Source organism: Serinus canaria, chromosome 1 (genome assembly GCF_022539315.1).
Source record: "Serinus canaria isolate serCan28SL12 chromosome 1, serCan2020, whole genome shotgun sequence".
Lineage (NCBI taxonomy): Eukaryota > Metazoa > Chordata > Aves > Passeriformes > Fringillidae > Serinus > Serinus canaria.
This window is the reverse complement of record NC_066313.1, coordinates 43,471,127-43,495,311: the sequence shown is the minus strand read 5'-3', so window position 1 is coordinate 43,495,311 and position 24,185 is coordinate 43,471,127. Positions and strand designations below refer to the sequence as shown.

General features: G+C 38.9%; 1 protein-coding gene across 1 annotated transcript in view; it reads left to right on the top strand.

The window, feature by feature from the left end:
• ZDHHC20 (zinc finger DHHC-type palmitoyltransferase 20) overlaps positions 1–24,185 on the top strand; it is a 49,267-nt gene that overhangs the window by 11,735 nt on the left and 13,347 nt on the right. Inside the window, exons 2-7 of the mRNA XM_050971355.1 lie at positions 6,224–6,250; positions 11,116–11,210; positions 15,208–15,328; positions 16,680–16,749; positions 17,860–17,892; positions 18,677–18,797. Coding sequence (XP_050827312.1) covers positions 6,224–6,250; positions 11,116–11,210; positions 15,208–15,328; positions 16,680–16,749; positions 17,860–17,892; positions 18,677–18,797 — 467 coding nt within the window. The remainder of the gene's footprint in view (positions 1–6,223; positions 6,251–11,115; positions 11,211–15,207; positions 15,329–16,679; positions 16,750–17,859; positions 17,893–18,676; positions 18,798–24,185) is intronic.

Below are 24,185 nucleotides of genomic sequence, written 5' to 3'. Positions count from 1 at the left end.
AGACTGAAAAGACCTTGGTTAAATAAAAAGTTGCTTTATTATTGTGATAAGAGAGTATTTTCTGGGCAGCCAGCCTCCAGCTGCTCTCAATTACTTGTTCTAGTGAAAGAATCATGTTCATATTGTTTAAACCATAAAACAAATCATAATGATAGCTGGTAACAAGTAACAGAAACATTCTGCAGTGCAAATTGAACTGTCTTGTTTGAAATATGAATTCATTTTGCCTGTCCCTGTGATAATGCCTCTCTGAATCCTGTACTGATGGGCATGGCGATCACGAGTGTAGGAAATGTGGTCATAAAACAGAGCATCCCCCTTTGCACCAGTGTTTCTTCCCTGGCTGCATTTTCTTCCTCCTATTTCCTCCCACCCCAGATTTCTCACACATACGCACTACCTGCAGTGCCTTTGAAGGCATCATCTTGTGATCATTTGAAGTCACAAGGCAACTCTCTCAAGTGCTCCTGCTGAGCACAGGATGTGTGAGGAGTTTGGGCTCTGGCTTGTGCTTTAAGGCATCGGTGGCCCTGACAGCATTTCTTTCCCCTCTTGTGACTGTGTATGACCCAGGACAGTGAGAGGCCACTCGCTGACATTCCCCCTTCACCCCTGCAATATCCCGCTGTTTGTGGTCACACAAACTTGTAGTGTGGTAGCTACTGACTTCTTTGTTGGCTCAAACATGACCCCAAGTGCGAGCTCTCACTTTCTCTGTTTGTCTGGCATAGAGGAGTGGATAGATGGTTAAGAGGGGTAGCTTTATACGCCCTTGCAGCAAGAGTTGTCCACCACAGGTCACACCTCTGAGACAAGCATCGTGTCAGACCTGGCTGATGGTGCAGCTGTGCTGCAGACCAGCCCCAGGCAGTGCTGCTGCTGAGGCACATGGTGTGGCAATGTGACTCTTGGTGCTGGCTCAGCACAAAGGAGCCACATCTCCTGCAGCACCATTCTATAAAATGTTGCTTTATGAATCCCCTGGCAGTGTGCTGGGAGTAGAGAAACCTGTGTCCTGTTCCTGGATATCTGAAGTTGAAATACATCTGTCTAGTACCATATGAAGATAATACAATTCTAAGCTCGTATGGCTCAAAACTCTGCAAAGAGCATTCATGGTGGCAATTGACTGTGTGATTCCTAGACCCCCATAGCCTTTTAGCAAGGACCTGGCAACATCTTCCTGCTTTGGCTTTTGGCTACATGATGCTGTCAACTTAGTCATCTTGAGTCATTTCTCTAAAACAACTCCCGGCTGTTAAGGGAGGAGAGCACCTAGTGTGTGCCTGCCAGTTGGGAAATAAGAAATATCTCAGTGTGGGAAGGTCACAAAATTAAGGCTTTTAGAGAACAGTGTAGAAGTGCTAAGGTCTTCCTGTTCTGTTGCTGCCCTGTAACAGAAGCCAAATGAGTATTTGCTCATGGAAATTTACTCGTTGTCCTGCTTGTATCAGTAAATAGTGTTTCTATCAGCTTCTTGTGACTGATTAAGGTCTGCTTTTGCAAATGGAAATTATGTAACCATAAATCTAAGTTACACTTTCAATAAAATGCCAGTTTTTGAACAAAATAATCAGTGAGATGATGTCAGTTGTGCTTGCCTTTGCAGACAGAGCAGTGCCTGTAGGGCTTTCTGTTGAATTTCAGTACTGGTAACTTCTGGAAATATATGAGTGTGTGTGTATATATGTGCGTGGGTATGTATAGGTGTGTATTTATTTGTTTATTTGTTTATTTACCCCTTTTCATGAAGAGCTGAGAAAAGTGAAGGTTGTACAACTGCCTTAACTTTTGGTGAAGGGATGCAATTGCACTTTTATCTCTCCTTCTTCGCACCCTTAAGGAATGTCAGCCAAAATGTGAATGTTACTGTGAAATTTGTGGAATGGCTGGAATAACCGAAGTGTGACTCCTGCTAAGAGCTGTTGTGGGCGTGGATGGGGAAATAAGCATAGCACTTCAGTAACAAGATCAGTTCTTGTCCTTTGCTATACTTCTATATTAGTTGGAGTTTAATTTCTTCCTCTGGAAGAAGGTTATCTAGCTATGGAACATGCCTTTTAGAGGAGTAGGAAGATGTGATTGGAGAGGGGGGATTTTATTCCAAGCTTGAAGACAAATGTCTTTTAGCATGCCTCTTGCAAGGTCTTGGGAGATCATAGCACCTCTTTGCCTCAGAATAGAGATTTGATTTTTTCCTATTACGCAGTAAGTTGGAAGATGCTTGAACACGTCATACCTGAAAATAAGCCTGAAACTAAAAGTAAACTAGCTCCCTAACATATTTTTCTTTTAGAGATGAGATATTCTGAGATGTTTCCTTGAAGCAGCTTAAAATGTGCTCCAAAGCTTTCTGAAGTTGACATTTCTATCACTTCACACTCCAAGAGGAATGCTTCCAACAAGTGACATTTTCCCCCAGTTTCATTTGTTACACAGATAATGATGTCCCTGTGTCTGCAGGATTGTTTCCTGTGATAAAGCTGTAGGCTTCTGCCTCTTTCATTCTTGTGACATAGGTGAGATGAAAGATAACAGACAACAATGTGAGGAAGAGTATCTAGAAAAGTGTAACCAACAACTGGGGTCATAAAGGAAAGAGGGTCTTTGTTGCTGGGGTGATGCTAAGTGTCTAAATCAAAACTAAGACAGCTTTTTACTCTGTGAAAGTCAAAATTGCAATTTGTGCTTGTCCCCTAAGCAGACAGAGTTATAAAGTACATTTGAATCCAGCCTACTATTGGCTGTAGGGTGTATTTTAAAGGTAGTGTTCTGTAGAAAGAGATTCCACATAGTTCAAATGGTGGGCTTCATCTTGGAGGGACCCCAAAATGCTGGGAGGTCCAGTGTGTAAGCTGCTCAATGGACCATCTGACAGCGTGTTGCAGCTATGCGTTTCTGGGCAAGCTGCACCAGCATGAAGTTCAGTGTAGGCCTGCCCACCTCTCTTTACAAGCAAGTTTGCTGCACTCCTTCCTTAGACTGATTTTGGAAACCCTGAGGTAGCCAAGGTAAAGCTCTGCACTGCAGTCAGACAGGACTTTTTCAATTTGTTCAACTCCCCTGGTGCTGTAGCACTGAGAGGTTGAATCCTTTGAAATTCTGAGGCCATAGTGAAAATTCCATGTGCCTGAGCATGCAAGTGCCTGCTTCTGAGCTCTCTGCATTAAAGTAAACTGCAGCTTTCACTGTCTGGTCATGTTTTATCCTTCCCTGGCAATATCTTTCTAGAACTTCATCAATCTTCTCACAAAACCAGGAACTTAATACTAAGAAACAAATCCAAAGAATATTTTTCCTTTTGTAGCTGAGCAATAGACTGATATGGTAATATATTTTAAAATCCTCAGAAGAGCAGCTGTTTTACACCACTTGTGTTTCTGAATCATGGGCAGTTTGTGTTGGTTGCAGTGCTTAAGGCACTAACTTTTGCTGATGCATCTATCTAGTGTATAGTGCTGTTGCATCATGAGGTTAACATATAAATCATAAGCAGTGTTTATTTTGTTTCTAAAACAAATCAATAAGCAAAAAGGCAGTGCTGCCTTGGGATTTTTCCCCTATCCCAAGTCCCAAACAAGAAACCATATTTCAAAAATCTTTGAAGTGAAAATGGCATTAATTTAGCAGAAGCTGGCCGCCATCTAAACATCACTTGCAGTAGAGGAGAAAAGTGAAAGGGAGCAAACTTGTAACTGCAGGCCAGGGATGGGGCCCACAATGGCAATGTCATGTTCTGTGAAGTTTTTTCCCCTGATGTAGAGTTCAAAAGTAATAATTGATTTCTCAATGGTACCAATCCTCCTGTTAGATGGCTGGCCTAGCAAATACTTAAAAGTCTTTTTTACATAAAGTTTGACTATTAACTTATGTGAAGAAAGGCTTTGCTTTGTAGTATAATGATTCCAGAAGACTGTTCGTGTTCATCTGCTGAGTGGATTTGGACTAGTAGGGTTGCTGTTCATTTAATCTACGTGACAATGGGCATTAGAACTGTGAAAAGGATAGAAACAGTAACATTAACTTGCGTGACCCTCTGAGACAGAAGAGAACAGGACATCTTTTTTTTCATCTGAGGATATTAAGGCAGGATGAAAATCACAAGTGTTTCCATGTTGACTTTTGCCTCAAACTGCAGGAATTTCTCAAATGAAAATTGTTCTACACAGTCTAATAACTGCATTCTAACCTAAGGGACCTATGTATGAAAGAGAAATTATCTCTCTGGTGCTGTGAAGCTTAATTAATTTTTTGAAGGTTATTTAGGGATCTTTTTGTTGAAGTCCCACATGTGATAAAATACTATCTTCTTTTTTTCCCCTTGTTTTTGCATGCAAAACCTGTTCATTATTTTGAGTCTTCAAACATCAGATTTGGCTCACAGCTTTGTTTTGTGCTGAGAGCAGAAATTAGGCTACAAATTAAGGAGTACTTTAATGACAATTATATCCAGATATCCTGAAGTTTTATAGATAACTATGTTCTCCCGCCCCCCATAGAGGATAATTAAAAACTTTTTATATTTCTAGTCCAAGGAAATACATGTTTGGGAATGAATGTATGCAAAGGTGTTTACTTAAGATATGAGGAGCCAAAGATAAAGCTAAATCTAAAGTACTTTTGGTATCTTTTTAAATTAAACAAATGTACTTTGCAAGCTTATTTTACCTCTGACTTTTAAAATAATTTTTATCTTCTCCTTGCATTGTTGAAAACATTTTAACTGGAGAAATAACACATTGGTAAAATTTTAAGCAAAAACACTCGCAGGATTTGCTTTAAAAATAATTTGGCTTCTGAAGCATGCAGTGGAGTTTCAGGCAGAAACATGGGAGCAGGCTGTGCAAGTATGCATCACTGATGTGAAATGAAGCTGTTCTTTAGGATTGACCTCCTTGAGTTTGAAGGCAAGATTGTTCTATCCCAAATGGTAATTTCTTCCTCCTTTAGATGGAAGGAATTGGAACCTTTTCCATTAACTTTGCAGAGGCTTCTGTGTACAGACAGAGGGTGGATATGTAATGGAAAGGGATGGGGGCAAGAAAGAAGAAAAAAACCCTCAAACATGTCTGAACAAAAAGAGGTCATCTATACATTGAGGTATCATCTCATGATGCCTCTTGTTGCCCATGAAAAGAAAGAGGCACAGGTGCATAATGCAGTTGTAGACCCTTTCCCTGTAGGTATCTACAGGTAAGTGACAAATGCCACCTCTGTAACAAAGCTGCCCTTCAGAAGGAAGTCTGCAATGCACACTCAAGCCCTGCAGATTTAACAGTCTAGTGTGCATCTGGAAAATCTTTTGAATTGTTGCATAGGTAGAAATGTCAGAGCTGGGAGAGGGGAAGAAATGTGTAGTGAGCTAAACTGCAGGAGGCAGGGTGTGCCCCGTTAAGATTTTGCTCATGCTGGTGACCAGAAGCTTAAATTTACTGTGTAAGATGGAGGTCAGGAAGAATCCTTTCCTTACTGAGTTTCAGTAATTCAGTGTCCAAGGAAGAAATCCAGCAAGGGAAGTTATATGAACACAGCAACCAACAAGTATAGCAGCTCTCTGTTCAGCATCATCCGTGAACTGATAAACTGAGTGTGAAGGTTTTGGAGAAGCCTGAGGGCAGGAAGATGTACTAGTCAGGCAGTGTACAAGGTAGATTTGAACAGTGGAATTTGCTGTTGGCATAAAAGGAGATGAGGCTATAGGAGATAAGGAGGTGAAGAGATTTTAACTATGTATGAAGAATTCAAGTTGGGGGAAAAAAGCAAAAAATAGTATATGACAGGAGGAGAGAAGTGGGGGGTGGGGGGAGGAAAACTTAAGAAAGAAAGTTACATGTAACAGTTTCACAGGGAAAGTAAGAACTTTTAATTTTGTTTTTTGCTTTCCGGTGATACGCCTATTGGCCTAGCTATTTACTCAGAAAAATGAGTTAGGTGCATATAGGAAGGGGAATATGCATAAATTCTGTCTAATTATTGTCTATGGAGTGTGCTCGCTTCATTGGCTTGGGGAACTGCATCCCTTCAGCTCTTCCAGTAACTCCCCAAGCATCAGGGGCTGGCTGGAGGAATACTGACTCCTGTTTTACCCCAGTGTTGGCTGGGGAGGCTCTGCTAACACCTGAAATATGCTTTGGAACAAGTCAACAACCTTGTACATCTCACTTTTAGCTAATTATTTAATTCTGTACAAATTTACCTAACTTTTTTTCTTTTTCTCTTCCAGTTACTATTTCTTCAACCGCCGAAAAAGGTAATTTTTTGAAGTTTTTATGAAGATGTGAATAGCTGCTTTGCATGCAAGTCCTAAGGGACATAGAGTTTAAATGTACTGCTTTATGTGTGAGCTCTGTGTAGACAGTAGATTAGTGCTAAGAAACAAGGTAAATATTGTACAGTTGAGTCTGTTTTGTTTCTAATACCACAAACTTGGGATGATGACAAGATCTGTGACTAATGCAAGTAATGCAATTATGATTTAAGTTCGCTTTTATTTTTAAATGGGTGCCTACTTAGAACAGAAAAAGGAGAAGAGAGAAGGAACTGCAGCACATCGACAATTCCATTTTCTGTTTAGGCCTGTGACCTGAAAGACTTCTCAAAGAGGATGAATTGTTGGTACTACTTAATATTTTCCAAACAGCCCACCAAATTCCTCAGAACTCCATTCTTAAGGAGTAGTTAGAATTGTGAAAAACAACTATTTCAAAAGTGGCTACACATTATAATTTTAAATTTCCAAGTCAAGTGTTTGAGGTCTTGTTTAGAGAAATTTTAATCTTCTTATTGGTTTTAGCAACTATATACCACAATGGGTAATATTACACAGTGACAGAAATAAAAACTAACAAAAAAAAAATCTAGCATATTGTTGCTGGGATATTTGTTTGGGAATTCATTCCAGTTTATGGGGGAACGTGAGTGGTAGATTAAGCACAGATTTGCACTTTAACTATCCACAGAGGAATGTTTCAACGTGGTAAAAGCTCTCATCTCTTAAATATTTTGCAAAAGAGCACAGAACAGGAAGCTAATCTAGCGGTTTTCTTCCTGGTGAATATCTGCCAGAACACTGTAAAAAGAAGTGTTGGAATTTGTTGGTTTTTAATTTCTAATGGAGAGCTGAAAGAATAGGAAAATCTTCAAAATAAACTATAAGCCATTCAAGATGTAAGCCTGTGTTACACTGGATTTTTTCATCCCATTTTACAGGTGGGCTTTACCTTTACTTCACAAAATTCTGCCAACTGCTGCTGTACTTGCAGTTGACCTGTAGATGAATAAGTTTTACTTTCTAATTTCTTCTGGATAGGCAAGATTCATGTATCAGTTAAGGAAGTCTGGCAGAGCAATGTTTGTGTTGCATAGTCAGATCTCTATTTCAAATGCAGTGACTATCTGACTGGAACAGGTTCTTCTAAACCTACCAGAGAAGGAAAATGCAAGATTAATTAATGAGTGACACTATCACTGGAACCTGTTAGGCTTTTATTAGGTGTCACCTGCATGCTGCTTGCACCTCCCATTCTGAATCATGTCATAGGCATCCTGTATGCATGAATTTATCAACCATGAAAGTTGATTTGAAAATAACATGTGAAGTCTTTCATTTGAAAAGAAAGCTGGCATAAGTTTTCTAAAGTTCTTATAAGCCAGCTCATGATAACCAGGAATCACCATCAGAAGAGCTGAAAGACCAAAATAACAGAAACATTGCTATGTAAATCAATAATGTGCATCTTAGCAAGTGTATTTTGCTCCATGTTTTAGTCCAATAAGTACTGCAGTAAAATGATTTGAATATAGTGGTAACTTTTGATTACATTAGTGGCAATTCCTTCACCCCTTTAAGGCTCATTTTTGCTTTGTAATTTTATATTCTTGTCTAGTTTTATATCCATTAGGATAGAGGAATAAAGTCAACTCTGAATCTCTGTTAACATTATAATATACTTCTGCTATATATTATTGCCTCTCTGTAATCTGATTCTGTCTTGAAAGTACTATTAAGAATGATTCAGAAAAGAATGTTAAGGGCAAATCTTAGGAGAGCTTAGCATATTTTAGGAGGATTCTGAGAGCATGTCTTAAGACATTGTCTTCTTGAGGCCATAAATTGGGTATAGTATGCATCAGTGCCTTTAAAGAGAACTGACTTCACCAGCTCACAGCATGGCACTCAGAATCCTGGATTGCCTTAGTTTAGCCAGAACTTCCTTGTGACTCTGAGTCTGGATAAACTGGCAGATACTGGGGTTTGGGGTTTTTGTTGTATTTTCCATCTAGCTTGTAATTACAAGAAAATGAGCTGACTAGGAATAAACCCGGTTTACGTTTGTTCTGGGAACAGATGCAAGATGCTTCAGGGAGTAGTCTGTAGAGGAGCTACTGATACCCAAAGTGGTGGGTAGATGGACTGCTAAAGTAAAGCTGTTAAAAATGGTATCTTCCCTCCCTCTCATTTCCTGGGGAGCACTGACAGGACAGTTATGTGTAATCACAGTAGGAAAGGCAGCATGGGAGTAGGAAAAGAAGCAAGAATTTGTTCAGAGTGAAGCCACTATGGACTGCCAACTGCAGGGTCTTTCCCTGGGTGGTGCCCATCACTGGCTACTGACTAGTGGCACTTGGCTTTTAGTGATGGTGACAGATTGCAAGAGCTCAGTCACATGAAGAGCACTTTAATAGCTTCCTCTATCTAATAAATACTGGTAGCACTGGCACAGACCTGTACCCTTGACACCATTGTCCCTGTTTTTCTGTGGGTTTTAGGGGCATTTACAGCCTGTGACAAAGTGCTGAGGTTCTATTGTTTGACGCATTGTATGTGCACTAAAAACAATCCTTCAAAAGAATCTGAATTCTGGTGTGATTTTTATGGACAGAGTAGAACTGTTTACTGTGCAAGTTAGTTTTGCTGTGCCTTGCCCTTCCCTGTATCTCATTTCCTCTTTCCTTCTATTCAATTTCTCTTGCCCTCTTCTCCACCAAAGTTCTGATCTGTGCCACTGATTCCACTCCAGTTTTATGTCCTTTTCTCCTCTCTTCCAAACCATTTTCTCATTCTTTAATTGCTTAACCACGTTGTGTTTGAATGTAGAGTATGTTTTTCATAACAGACAACTTCTAATAATGCAGTGCCTACTACAGTAATACACAAGTTCTTTCCTGTCAGGTGACAGATTTAGGATGGCTTTAGAAAAGGGTTTTGTTTCTGGCACTTTCAGTCAGCTCCACAGCTGAAAATTTGCTGAGTCAACCTCTCTGAGGTTGGAGGAATCAGAGGCAAAGGTAAAAAGAATAATTCTCTGTCAAAAGCTCAAATGCAACTTGTTTGTTTTCATTGCAATAAACAGTGAAAATCCTGAAAGATGATAAATTAAAGCCATGTCTTCTGTCACTGGGCACAAGCATTTTCTGAGCTGTTGGAGGTTCCCAAAGTTTTGAGCCTTTTTTGCCATCCATTAAGTATATCATACACCTTCTTAAAGAACTCTATCTGTACAGAAAAGTAGGTCAAACTTGCTACTTTACTGCAACTGAAGATAATATAAATATTTAATATGACTTCTCTAAGACTTGCTGTTCTGGCACAACTGATCTGTTTCCTCTTGACAAGTGATAAAAGAAACCATTAGAGGATACAAGATTGGAAGGAGCTTCCTGGGTCATAAGGTCTGCATTTCTGGTCTTTAAGAATAGCAATATCATGCATACTCCTTAGAAAATTTATTGAGCTCTCTCCTAAACCCAGCTACATTTTGTTGCCACTGTGTGTAGTAGGACTTTTCCAGCTTGTATTTCTCAGATGATTTGAAAGAGGATAGTAAGAAAATATTTAACTCACATCTGGCATGACTGGAGTGCAGTAGCCTCCAAACCCCTGTTTGGGGATTTTAACTGTCATTCACGACCAGTGCCTTCCGCAATGGCACAGTACTGTGCTGTTTCTGTTAGAACTAGAAATTAAATTGAATTACATAGGTCAGTACGTAATCAATTACTTTCTGATAATCTAGAACAGAATTACAGCATCACCTTTATCCAGGAAGGTTAGTCACTTACATGCCAGAAGTGAGGCTGTGAAGCTGTGTTCAGTTCTGGGGTTTGGGGGTTTTTTTGTTTATTTTTCTGTTTGCAGTGGGGGAGTGTAGTTTTGTGGGGGCTTTTTTTGGTGGTGTATTTTGTTTGGTTGGTTTTTGGGGGGTGGGGTTTTGTCTATTTGTTTTCTCCTTCAAAATCTGCTTTGGAAAGTTCAGCAAGGTGAAGTGCAAGGTCCTGCACCTGAGTCAGGACAATCCTGAGCACAAGTATAGGCTGGGCAGAGAATGGATTGAGAAGCAATCCAATCTGGGGAGAAAGACATGGAGGTGTTGGTTGATGAGAAGCCCCACGTGGCTCAGTAGAATGTGCTCTCACAGCCCAGAAAGCCAGTGGTGTCCTGGGCTGCATCCAATGGTGGGCAGCAGGGCCAGGGAGGGGATTCTGGTCCTCTGCTCTGCTTAGACCCCACCTGCAGGGCTGCATCAGCTCTGGGGTCCCAGCACAGGAAGAGCATGGACCTGTTGGAGCAAGTCCAGAGGAGGATACAAAAGATGATCAGAGGAATGGAGCACCTCTCCAGCTGAAGACAGCCTAAGGGAGCTGGGGCTTTTTATCCTGGAGAAGTCTCCAGGGAGACCTAATAGCACCTTCCAGTACCTGTAGGGGGGACTACAGGAGTCCTCGGGAAAGATGTGTTACAAGAACATGGAATGATAGGACAAGGGGAGAATGACTTCAAACTAAAAGAGGACAGGTATAAATTAGGTATTAGAAAGAAATTCTTTATTGTGGGAGTGGTAAGGCAGCAGCAAAGGTTGCCTGGAGAAGTTGTGGATGCTCCATCCCTGGGAGCGTTCAAGGTCACTTTATAATCTACAGCAAAAATGATATTTCCTTGAGGAAGAGCAGCTATAACATTTGGGGATTGAGGGTGGGTTGTTTATTTAATTTTTTTAAAGTGAACAGTCCTAGAGTGCTAAGTGTAGTTGTTTAGCCCTCCTCAAAGATCAGGGAGGTTTTTGTGTTGTTCTTTTTAGCTATATTCACCAAATTCTGATTTGTATTTTATTGCAGTTGTCTACCTTGTAGTTTTTCATCTGTCATTTGTCATGTTTGTATGGTCCTATGGGAAGACAATTTTCACAGCTCCTGCAACCCCCTCTAATGAGGTAAGTATAATGTTATGAAAATGTCAATGCCTTTTTTATAAATAGCTGAACTGTTTTTACTGATGAAATTTGTTTGCAGTACTGCATGATTCACCTTTCCCTTCTCATTGTCTAAAATAGAACGGCATGACAGTGTATCATGAATGAAAATGATCAAGTTAATCTTAAAATACCATATGCTTTGTGTAATGACATTTCCTTATACGAAATGTGTGTTTAAATCATCACAGGTTTGGCAGTCTTGTACAGTGCTATGCTATGAAGTGGCTTGCTTTAAACCTGGAATTTTTAAAACTGATAAATGAAATACAGTGACGACATTTTTATGTTTCCTTTTAAGGCAGTTTTAGCTGTTGTTTGAATAAGAAAGGGTAGTAATGCAATGTATACTTATGACCTGGAGGACTGAACCCACTTATTAGTCAAGGGTTAAGGTTTAGGAACACTGAGATGTGACTACATAAAGAAGCTTTATATAGTAGAGAAAGAATGCATGATGAAGTTTTGTTTTGAAAAAGAACCATATTAATTCCAATAAGCCTGAAATGGATTACCTTGTTTTCCATTTTCTCTAATGTGTGTGTATGTAAGGATAAATACTGGCACTGAATTTAAAATATTGCACTTGTCTTCCTTGTTTTTACAAAGCTTTTAAACTGCTTAAACTGTTTGAGGTGTTGGTTGCTCTGTGGGGGTTGAATTTTTATTCTGTTTTCAGCAAGACTGACATTCAGTGCTAATGTCAACCTTAAACATTCTTGAGACAAGTTATTCCCATGTTTTGAAGAAAAAGCAAACACTGCTCTGTAGTGCTTAATTATAGCTTAGAGATTTATGTATGTTAAAGCTATAGAATATGAAGTGTAAAAAGCTAAACACTATTCTGCTGTTTAGCTAAGCAAAAAGTCTAAATGCAGCTGTTGAAGATGGGAGTGCAAGCTGTTGGTCTTGAGCACAAGTCCTGTGAGGAGCAGCTGAGAGACCTGGGGTTGTTTAGCCTGGAGAAAATGAGGCTTAGGGGGACCTTGCTGCTCTCTGTAGCTGCCTGAAAGGAGGGTGTAGCCAGGTGGGGGTCAGGCTATACTCCCAGGTAACACGTGATAGGACAAGAGGAAATGGACTTGAATTGCACCAGAGGAGGTCTAGATTGGATATTGGGAAAAATTTCTTCACTGAAAGGCTTTTTGTCACAAGCACTGGAACAGGCTGCCCAGAGAAGTGGTTGTATCCCCATCCCTGGAGGTTTTAAAACATTTATAGATGTGGCATTTGGGGATGTGGTTTAGTGGTGGACTTGGCAGTGCTGGGTTTATGGCTGGGCTTGATGTTTTCCAACCTAAATGATTGTATTAATTGCTAAACCTAAAAATTCAAAGGGACTTGTCTTCAGGGTCACTTGGTTTTGCTTTTTCTGGGCTGGTTTTGCAGGAAAATGGTTAAGCAGGTTAACTAGTTAAAATGTGGTTGAAATGGTGTTTTTCTAGGTTTTATAAAGCTATATGAACTAGAGCTGCTCTTAATGCTAGTGCCGAGTAACTTTCACTGTCTTGTTGAATTCTTCATTAATAGCAAACTTATTCTGACAGTACTTTTCCTGTAGTTACAGTGATGATGTAGCAGGCTTTTTGTATTCAGCAAGAAAAAAGGGATGGCTTGGGCATATGGCATGTAATGAATTTTTAGTATATTATACACTGTGGAGTGAGATCAGATTTAATAAAATTTTCTTCTACAAGAAGAAAATTAAATGAAAAAGGACAAAAAAACTCTCCCACCAGGACAACAAAAAAACACACTCAAAAAGTTTTTTAAAAGCAAAAAACCAACCAAATTTAAAACCCAGCACCACCTTTTCTGTTTCTGGGCAAATCCCTTCTGTTCATATACTAGTGAGTAATTTATGCTGTTTATATTAAAAACAAACATGACTTCAGTATCTCTCCATTGTGTGAGAGTGTAAATGTATATATTTTTAATCATTCAAATTGGCCATTCTTGCAAAACAAATAGCATCCCGTGATCTTACTATTGAACTAAAAAAAAAAAGATTCTGCAGCTGCTGTTGTCTTAGTGTAATCCCTGTGCATTTGTCCTAAGAAAGAACAATCAGCATTATACAAGATCCAGAAAGAGGAAGGAAACAAAGGGATTCTTTCTGTTTTTAATAAGAACTGCTGGAACCTCGTTGGGAATTCTGTTTGCTGTGTAGTAAAAGACAACTTTTGATGCCTTTGAACATATCCTGCTATTGTCCTGAGAGTCTGTGGTCTCATAGCCCTATTAAGTTCTGAAATTAGAACAGAAATGCAGCTTTTCGGAAAACCAAAATCCTATCCAGGATTTTTGGAGTAATACAATGATGTTACATGGACAAATTTAAAAAGCTTTAAATCTTTTTATTGGGTTCCTTTTCTGTGGACTAATGATGTGCCTTGAAATGTCATCTAGAGAGGGTACTCATGTTTCCTACAACCTCTGCTTGATTGCAGGTCACAGAGACCTGGGTCACCTAGCAGACTCACAAGGGTAGTAGGGATTAAGGTGTATTGCACTACTGTTTGCTGGAATGATGCTTCACATCTGCCTTAAACTTTTGATGTGAGCATCTCCAGTTTTCATGCTTGAATAAATATCAATCTGAGTGGTTAAATTTAAATATTAGGTCAAACTTTTAGTGATGGCTGAAATGTTAAACTTTAATTTCACCCTTCACATGGATTAATTCTAGTGTCTGGTTATTTAAAAGGGTATTATTTAAACATGTTTCATCCTCCAAGGGTGTGTAGGCGCAGTAACTGGGATGGTGCTACATGTGACAGGAGGCTTAACTAGATTCTGTGAGCTGTGAGGCATCTTGCTTGCATTCTGGGTTAAGAGATAGCACAGAGAAATTGCACCAATGTCTTACTGCTTTCTCCTTGCTGTAAGTGGAGTCTTCATTGATGCTTGCCAACTGACTGTAATCCAAAAGAGGAAAAATGGATGAGAGGAGAATCCATGTGAACTAGTCATGCACATGTTTTTGGTAGGAAAATACAATCATACTAAACTACATTAAGCCAGTTTTTGTTCCAGCTGCACACATAGCATTTTCCAATGTTTACCATGAATGCTTTGTCTATGTGTGCTCATAAAGAAGGCTCTTGTAGTCCATGCAGGAAGCTCAGAGTTTAGAAATGCTTTGGAACAGAAAAATACCAAAGAAAATCGTCATTTCAGCCGCCGCTGCACAGAGCCTTGTCAGCACGCTGGGTTTTGTGGGGCTTACTGGGAAATACTGTTTCAGCGGATACCAAACTAAGGGTTTCACAAATGAGTAAATGCTCTCCAGGATTTTCTGGTAAAGGCTTACATTTCAGTGAGGTTTCAACAGGAATGCTTGTCAGGCTTTACTCAGAATTGTAGCACAAAACCAAACTGTACAGGCTTTGCTAAAGGTGCTTTCAATGCAACTTAAGAATTTTAAGACTAGTGTTGACTACTCCTGAGTTAGAAATCCAGTTAAACTCTTCCAGCTTCTGTGCTGTGGCTGAGAAGCTCACCACACCCCCTGCCTGCCTTTTTTCCCCCCCCATCTGGTTTTTACTCCTCCCTATGTTATAGAGGAAGTGGGGTAAGAGAACTTCAGTGCCTTGTAGAGCAAAGGACTGTTGTGCACCTTCCTCTTGTTCACAGATCACTTAAATTATGCCTATCATGAATTAAAGTTTGTACCTTAAAACTCACTCTGAGTCTCTGTGTTTCCTTGTGTTGGAGAGAAAATACTATAGATAATGGAAGAGAGATAAAGATTATTTTCTTGAAAATACATCCAGAAATTAAATATATCCAGAAACCTAGGAGTTCTAAAGATCTCCTGTAATTCCTGTAGCATTATTTTTTTTGTTTGCATGGTGCTTTTGGGTCAGTGGATGGGAACATCCAAAGGGTCTTTTCCTTGGAAAACAAAGTAATAATTAATCTTTCCCATCCTGTCCATTTTCTACATACCTCTTAGTTCTGCTTGTCAAAAGTTGATAAAGAACAATATGAAAAAGAAGAAAGACCAGAATCCCAGCAGGAAATTTTAAGAAGAGCTGCCAAAGACTTGCCTATCTATACGACAACAGCATCGAGAGGTGAGATATAAAGATAATTCTATGCTCCTGAAGTTGCTGTTTATTCATTTGTTGCCATTGAATCAACAATTTATTAAGTATGTCTTGCAAATGCCATGATGATTTGTTCTGTTTGTCCTGGTGTTTAATCCCCCGGAGAGAAAGAGCAGTCCTTTTTCGGGAGTTCTCAACATAAAGCCACTACTTGAAATTAAAAAAGAAAAATATCTTCTAGGAAGAAGAGAGATTACAGCAGTTATCTCCAGCTGTGGCAATTCAAAATAAACACAGCAAACAAATATAGCTAAGATAGCTTGAAAAAGGGAAAATCAAATGTGTTGCTCAATTTTATAATCACTTTTATCCCCGCTTAAATTTTTTCTTTTCGAGCTGTTTTGGTTCAGTGTGAGGAGAAACGTTCTTAAGATCTTAACATACTTTTGCAATTTAAAAACAAATAAGTGTTGTTTCATTCTCATCTGCAATTCAGTACAAGTCTAGTTATGGACTGTTTCTGGATTTGCTTTTAATATATGTAGGCATTTTATTCCAATTTATAGATGAATGATCTGTGAAAGTGCTGTCTTATGTGTATGTATATTTAAAAATCTGTAGCTTTTATATGTGCATATATCTTTTTCTCTTTCTTGAAACTAGCAACGCTGTAGAGTTTCCAAAAATATAAACTTCTTGGAATAACCATTGCCGAAATTTACTGTGACTATTCCAAAGAAAGTCTAAGGACGCCTGGCTCTTTTAAATATAAGCCTCCATCTAAGAGAATCCCAGTCTTAAGTTCCTGGAGTGGTCTGTGAGGCAGTTGCTAGCCCTTATCAGTTCTATTTAGCTGTAGGTGTTGGCTTTCCTCCTGCTTTTAAACTGCCTGTGCTGGTATCTTATTTCCATTGAGAAAAACCTGAAGGTCTGTTTAAAAATATCCAGGAAAGATGAGGAAGATCTGACTTACTGAACAGTCTGCTAAATCATTGTTGGTGAAGTGGATAGTGAAAGCCAGTGCAGAAGGTTGACTTGCTGAAAGAATGTAGTTTACTTGATGAGATGCCTTAGTACCCTGTGCAGAGGTGAAAAGGGGATCAGTGCCAGAGAATGAAGGATAGGAAGACTTCGAAGTCAAAGAGTAAATGAAAATGGAATCACTAGAGTAGTAACGGGTACTTTTGAATACTTTAATATGTTACATTCCTTAAAAAATCAAAACTACATATCATATGAGATTAGGTGTGTGAGACTGTGAGAACAGGTGTGGCAGGGGAGGGCAGAAAGCTCTTTTAAGATTCAGTTCATGTTAAAGGGGATAGCTTTCATAAAATCAGATGAGTTCTACTAACCTGACCCTTGCACTTCAATACAGCAATCAGATACTGTGATCGATGCCAGCTGATCAAACCTGACCGCTGCCACCACTGTTCCGCCTGTGACGTGTAAGTGTCTGAATCTGGAATTACAGATTTTCTTTCCTGCAATCATCTCTTTAGTGTGTTCATGTCTTTAGTGGGTCAGTTCCTTCTGCTGGTGTAATATTATGGTACAGCTGTATTGTCTGAAGTGGCAGAACTTTTTAGGAAACCTGCTTGTAGCTTTGTAAAACAAAGCTTATATTTAAAAATGAGCTAATTAAAAAGCAAAAAATCATATAGATTGGAAGTAAAGAAAGGTAGGTCTGAGATATTAGCATCAGCAAAAACTTATTATTGAACTGTTTCATTGTATCTTGTTTCTTTAGCTTTGAAACAGATGTGTTCTTCTAAAACTATCTCAAAAATTGACAGTAGAATCACATGCCTTTAACATTTCAAAAACATCACTATCCCCTGTTTTCATTATGAGTCATCAGAGGAGTCTGCACAGGCACTGAAGGCTGAGGCTGTGCATGAGACTTCAGTAGGCTGAGCTTGAGGAAATCTCATTAACTGAAGAACCTAATACACATCTTTTGGCTAAAATCAAATTTGTTAGCAAATACAATGAATGTCTCTATGTCTGAAATGTCTAGTATCTGTGTTTACTTTAAAACTGGATTAAAGTGGCATGTGAACTATTCAAATTGCCCTTTGTGCTGATCTTTTCCTCCATTAACTTTTAAAAAAAAAAAAAAAAGACAAGGAGCAAACAAAATGGTAGAAAAAATAGCCTTAAGGTAGAATTAGTTGAAGTGAATGCCAGGCTAACACACCTTATCCACACAGCCCTGACAGATCCTTTGGATTTGTTTTCTCTGCACACACATAAAACTAGTGTGGCTTAATGAACTGGTACATGATGTTGCTCAGTAATGCTCCCCGTGCTAATTTAAGAAACTCTTCTCATAACTCTTCTAAATTTCAATTGATTCTTTTGGGTGAAAGAACAGCTGCTCTAATATAGAGAATTGGTATGATTGAGAAGGGCTTGAAAAAAAATGCAGTAGGTCAAAATACTTGAAATAATCAATCAATAAAAAACAGCACTCAAAAGTGTAGAAGCTAAAGTTACACGTCTTGGAAAGTTAACATATTTTTTTGTCTTAACTTGCTGGAAATTCTCTCTTTCAGATGTGTATTAAAAATGGACCACCACTGTCCATGGTAAGTTTATTTTTAAAAAATCAGTATAAGTATGATGAATTAGATGCTGCTTCAAAAATGAACTTCTGGAGTAAACCTTGATTTCCACAGAAGTTCTTTAATATGTGGGAATAAATGTGTGTTGCAGTGTTAAAGTCGTAAGCCCAGTAGTCCAAATCATGCAGTTCTCCTCATACAGAGAAACCTTGACATTAACATGGCCTGTGAGAAAATTCATTTCTTTCTTTTGTTAACTCTCTTGGTGTTAGCAGGAGAGGAGATACCACTGCAATGGGAGAGTAATTTTTGGATTCTAGATTATTTGTATGACCCACTCAGACTCTTCTGCACTTTCACTGGTAGTCACTGGTAGTCAGTAAAAATATTATCTGCTATCACTGTGAAAAACATTGCTACCAGTAGTTGACTTAGGGATACTTTTGTAACCAAAGCAACACGCGCTGAAATTGATGGTGAGGTTCCTGTTACTTTCTGTGGTGACTGCAGTTAGTTTGTAGTGGGAATTGCTTCCTGTACGGACTGTCTGTATTGTAACGCTTTGCCAGCTCATGTCCTGTCCTACAGAATCATGCGGGGGCAAAATTCATGTGAGAGGCCCAGATCATTCAGCCTGAGAAATTTCCTTCAAAATAGTGGCTTAAATTGCTTCTGAAACACTGGTGCCAGAATGTTTTGGACATACCACTGACATCATGCACATTTTGCTCTGCAATGTATTGTGGGTTTTTTGTTTGTTTTATTTTTTGTATACCTTAGTAACCTTTTCTCTTTCCCCTCCTTCTAGGGTGAATAATTGTGTGGGATTTTCTAACTACAAATTCTTCCTCCTGTTTTTAATGTATTCCTTACTGTACTGTTTGTTTGTTGCTGCTACAGTCTTGCAGTACTTCATAAAGTTTTGGACAGTAAGTTCTAAGGCTTTTTTTGGTTGTTGTTCATTTGTTTAATCCTGCATGTGTTATTGAAGGCTGCATCAGCATGTTGTCACTCACCATTTACTCTGTTCTGTGGTTCACTATCATTAATGACATCAATCAAAGTGACTGAAGCAGGAGAACCTTATGAATTTTGATGAGGTAAATGTATTACACTGCCTGGGATGAATAACTGGGGGAAGGAGTTTTGATGAGGACACTGTGCAATTTCTCTGCTCCATCAAAACTGAGTGGCGCAGCTCAGATTTTTATGAGACTATGGGATACAAATATGTAGATAAAGAAGGAACAGACCCTATCAAACAATTACATATATGTATGATTATTAATATATATATGTGTATGTGTCTATAATAAATACTGACAAATGTGAAATATAAATAACAACTTTATATACTCCCAGACTTATCTATAGATAATCTGCTGCCAGATAAGGCAGATTAATTTGTTGGGAACTGTCTGAGCTCTGTTTTGGAGTCCCTACACAGGCATGTTTGAACTTCGTATTAGTGGCTTTTATGATCCGGTATGAGTAGAATGCTAAGATATGTACAGTATGAATGCTATGTATCTTCCTTGCAATTGTTATGGGTTGTCAAATGGAATGGTTAATACACACACATGCATCTTAGTATGTTTAATAACATTTATGTGAAGGCAACCATCCTTGTATGTCAGTGTTATAGTGCACCTATCAGTTTTGTTCCAGTCACATTCCAAGCTGAGCACAGTGCCTTCTGTAGTTGTTCCCTTTCATCCAAAGAAATTTGTAGAGCGCCTTCCTATCTCTAGGCTAAAGTGTTAGTGGCAGAATTCCCTTAATCCGTTTCCTTTGATGAGCATGTGAAAAGTTTCTGCGAGTGGAAGGGTCTCAATCACATCTTTGGGTAAATAATGCCACATATTTCTTAAATGCTGGCTGCTGTCAGAGTAACTGGGAAAAGTACTAATTATCTGCAGCAGTAGATATTGATATTTGCTTCATTGGAGCAAAAGGCTGCTGCCATGTCAGGGTAAGAGAAGCTTGATCATATATTCAAAATAGCTGTACTTTGAGACACTTGGCATTAGGTAAGATAAACTGTGCAAAGAATTTTGTGTTCATCTAAACTTGTGGGTCTGATCTGCCAAAGTACTGCATTTCTTTTAACCTGTGAATTCTGTACAGCAGCCTGTCACTGGAGAGCAAGGAGCCATGTGGGAATTGAGCTGTCAGTAGTGTGAGATGAAAGCCATAAATGTGTTTATCAATCATAGCTGGGTCTTAAAAGATATTTCAAATTAAATGGTCTGATTCTGCTGTTCAGTCTTGCTTGGCTGTTAAATAGTTAAGTTTTCAGTCTATGAATGTGCCATTTCCAAACATCTGCCTGGCTGCTTTCCAGCGCTTTGTACGCAATTTCTAAGGAAACTGTAGATGCGCTCTTACATATTCAGTGCTTGAGCAAAAAAAAAGAAAAAATAATTTGCTTTGCTGCATTACTTTATAGTTGTTAATGCAACAAAAAAGGCCACAGGACAACTGCCTACAATGAACATATGTTTAATACCAATATTTGCAGCAGGACTCTTTCAAAGCTCATCAGACACAATGTTGAAGTGGACTCTCGAGCAGAGGAAGTAAACTTAAGAGGGATTATTTTTTATTATTGATTCAGTTGTTAAAAATGCTTCCTGCAAGAATGGACTACTTCTGAAATGTAACAATAGACAATGTAGTTGTGTACTTGCTTTCAATTCCAGATACTTCCAAGACAGAATCTGGCAATGCCCTTATCAGCAGAATAGGTCTCTGACTCACTTTACTTATATTAAGTCACTCTATTCACAAAGCTAAGACACTTCTGAGCTTATAACTGACTAATTTAAAGTACATTTCCCGAAAGAGGTGGCAGCTCCATAATCATGTAGGCTTGCAAATTTTTGTATGTCTCTTGTACATAAGCTTTTAGGCAAGTGCTCTCTTGGAAGGTTCTCTGTACATCTGTATGCAAACCAAAGCAGAATGCTGCTGACACATGCTGTCTGTAGACTGCTTCAGTATATTGCTAATCCTCAGCTTTGTCTGCAACAGCATCAGACAGATTGCTGTTTGGACATTTTCTGTCAAGGCTGTCTAGATGCACAGAACCACTGAATATTTTGAGTTGGAGGGGACCCTCAAGGATCATTGAATCCAGCTCTTCAATAAACTGCCCATATGGGGATTAAAAATCCACAGGCTTGGTGTTATTAGCACCATGCTCTAAAACGGAGCAAATCAAGGTTGTTTTTTCCTCCCAAAGCTTGACTACAGGAAATGTTACAGTATACCTTCAGAAGGTAGTGCTTGTTTTTTGCTTCCTCACAGATGTTTTTCAGAGACTGTGCAACAAAGTGCTGGATACATCCAGTGTTGGAAAGAAATATGGACTGCTTCTTGAGGAATGTAGCCTGGGGGAAGAACTTGTTATGAGGTTGTGGAGGTGTATGTGCTAACTACACAAATGTAGCAATCCATTGTTTTGCACTGTTGATAATACTTGCATAGAGACATGAAGCTCCTACGCAGATACTTGGAAACATTGTGAGACATGCACATCTACCAAATTCTTCTTTTGAAGAAAACCATTGTATTTCTCACTTGCACGTGCAAGACTTTTACACAGCACATTTCGTGCTCTATGCAGAACTGCTGAAGGAAGGTCTTGATTCTGTACATACAATAGTGGAACAGCTACACTGGCTGGAAGTGTTTACCACAGGCTTGCACCCTCATGCTGGTGAAGTTTTGTAGATCAAGGAAATGTTACTGATTTCTTTATTTATACCCATAACTGCTTTTTCTATATTCATGACATTTTTATTTCTACCTCAGAGGTTGTTAAAGATAAAATATCAGTTTAACCAAATGTCTTTGACACAAACACCAGCACTGGCTGGACACCCAGTGCTTGATGCCTTGTTTGCACAGCGCACGGTGATGCTTCCCAGCTTATATTTGTGTCTACTCTTATTCTTGCTGCACTGCCACCTCCTTGAAATCATTATGTTTTCCAGTCATTTTCAGTGTCTTTCACTGTCCTCCAGATTAATTTTCAATCCTGAGTATAGCTAAATGAAGGATGTGATACATGTCCTGGGTGGATAGCACATGCTTCTGCAAAACTTTGGTTGTATTAATAATTGGGGGGTAAAAAAAGGAGTAGTTCCTCATCTTTAGTTAGATCTCATTCCTCCTGCCTATACTAAGGATGTGTAGACCAGATGTGAGTTTTTTTCAAAGATTAGGCTAGACCTATCTACTGAAAGTGAGGAACAAATCAAGCTCAGACAGCACTTTTTTGTTCGAGGGTTTTTGTGACCTGATACCAGTCAAATGTTTTTCTGTTTGTGAAAGAGTTTGTAGGGGACTCTTGAATAGCGACTGGCTTCAGCCTATTGTGTGCCAAGTAGTCCAGATTGCGTTGTGCAAATTGCTTCCTTTTGTAAACTCTGCAGCTCTCTCACCTGCAAGTCTCTGCTTCCCTGCTGCTGCTGAGCATAACGAACTTAAATAACCAATGTCTGAAGTTTCACTCTCTTTTCACATTCGGGGGACATGTGGACTGCTGCTAGAACACCACTGTGAATAAGCTTGTTATACACACTCAAAGACTGCATGCTTCTCTTCAGTAAAGAATTGGCCTTTTTTGAAAGATGCTTCAGTTCTGCAACTGTCATTCAGGAAGTTACAACCAGCGGCTGAAGCTGGGTAGTCAGTAGAGGTAAATGCTCCCTGGTGATCATGCAGATTATTCATGCATAATTCAAAAAATCCTCCAGGTTTTAGAGCTGCTGCCAGTGAAATAAACTTAGATTTTCTGACCCACAGAACACACAAAGACTAAGCTGCTGCTGCTCTTTTAGCATCAGAATAAGCTCCTGAGAATTCCTTGTAGAGAATGATTCTGTTTAAATATGTAATTTCAAAAAAAGTCATAGAAATTCAAGTTACAAAAATCAGTTGGGCAGCTGGGGAACATTGCAGTGTGCTCTGAGGTAGAAAGAGTTACTATTGCTTCAACGTGAAACTTAAGAATAAGCAGCATCTGGAGTATTTCACTAGGCTGGATTTCAGCAGATTGCAAAACACAACATATCCCTACTGCAGGTGGAAGAGGGACTGTTGCAGGAATTGTCAGTAAATAAGTAACAAAATGGCCAGTAAAAAGGAAGCTGAAGTTAAATAGCAGTTTAGAGAGCTGGACTCTGTTTTCATTTGCTTACTGTAGAATTATCTGATGGCAGCCAGCACTTTTGAAAATGCTGTGTATGTCTGCCTGACTCTAATGTAAATGCTTGGGCTCTCCCTAAGCTTTTTGCACATATTAATGAAATTTAAAAGCCATGCATCTTGCCTACAACAGATCAGTTAAGTGTTAGCATCTTAGCCAAGATACCACTCTTTAGGTGTAAAGTTTGGAATTTAAAAGCTAATTTGAACCCAGATTTCCTGTTTCTTCCTTTGTTTTCTCAAGCACTGGTTCAATTTCAGGTGTTATACTAAAGATACATCCTACAAAACTGCTCTATATTGAAGGAAATTAAGAAAAAGAAAAACTGTGCTGATTTGTTATCTCTTTTAAATGAAGAAAATTGTGCAAAGAATGGCAATTTATTTTTTTATGGTTTTGGCTGAAACTACATCTAATGGTAATGGACGTGTTCTGAAGTCAGAAAGATTTTTAATTAATAAACCATTACTTGATACCTCAGGAGTATTCTGAGCTTTTCAGACCTTTGTGAATGGTGTCATCATACACAATATTCACATAACTCTTATTTGTGATGGAAACAACTAACAATGAAGGAGATTGGTGTAGTCATGCTGACCAAGCTGAGCAACCACTTGAAAGTGATCCAGTCACATTCTGAATTCCAATACATCTATGCTTCAGTAGGAGATTTCATGCCTTGGAAGTTAGTAGTCAGCTCTTGCGTACTTCTTCATTTTCTTGGAGAACAGGGGCTAAAGCTGCTGATGTGCTTTGGAAATTGGCACATCCAAGAGCACATTTGCACACCAACCATTTTGTTCTTAACAAAGCCTATGCTGTTTTCGAACACCCTGTCTTAACATAATACTAGTGTTTAATAAATTGTCTTTCTTTGCGCAAAGCTTTGCCGCAGGAAAGCTGCAGAGAATTGTCCAAAGGTAAAATACAATATTGCTGTCAATGTTTAAATGTGATTCCTACTACAATTTTCTAGTCCAGTCATTCATGGCAGGTATTTACACTAGCACAGAAGGAAGGAGATTAGTAATCTGTTGCCTATAAATATATAAGCCGTGTACAGGGAGATGGATATACCTATGTGCACTTGATCTTAATTGAA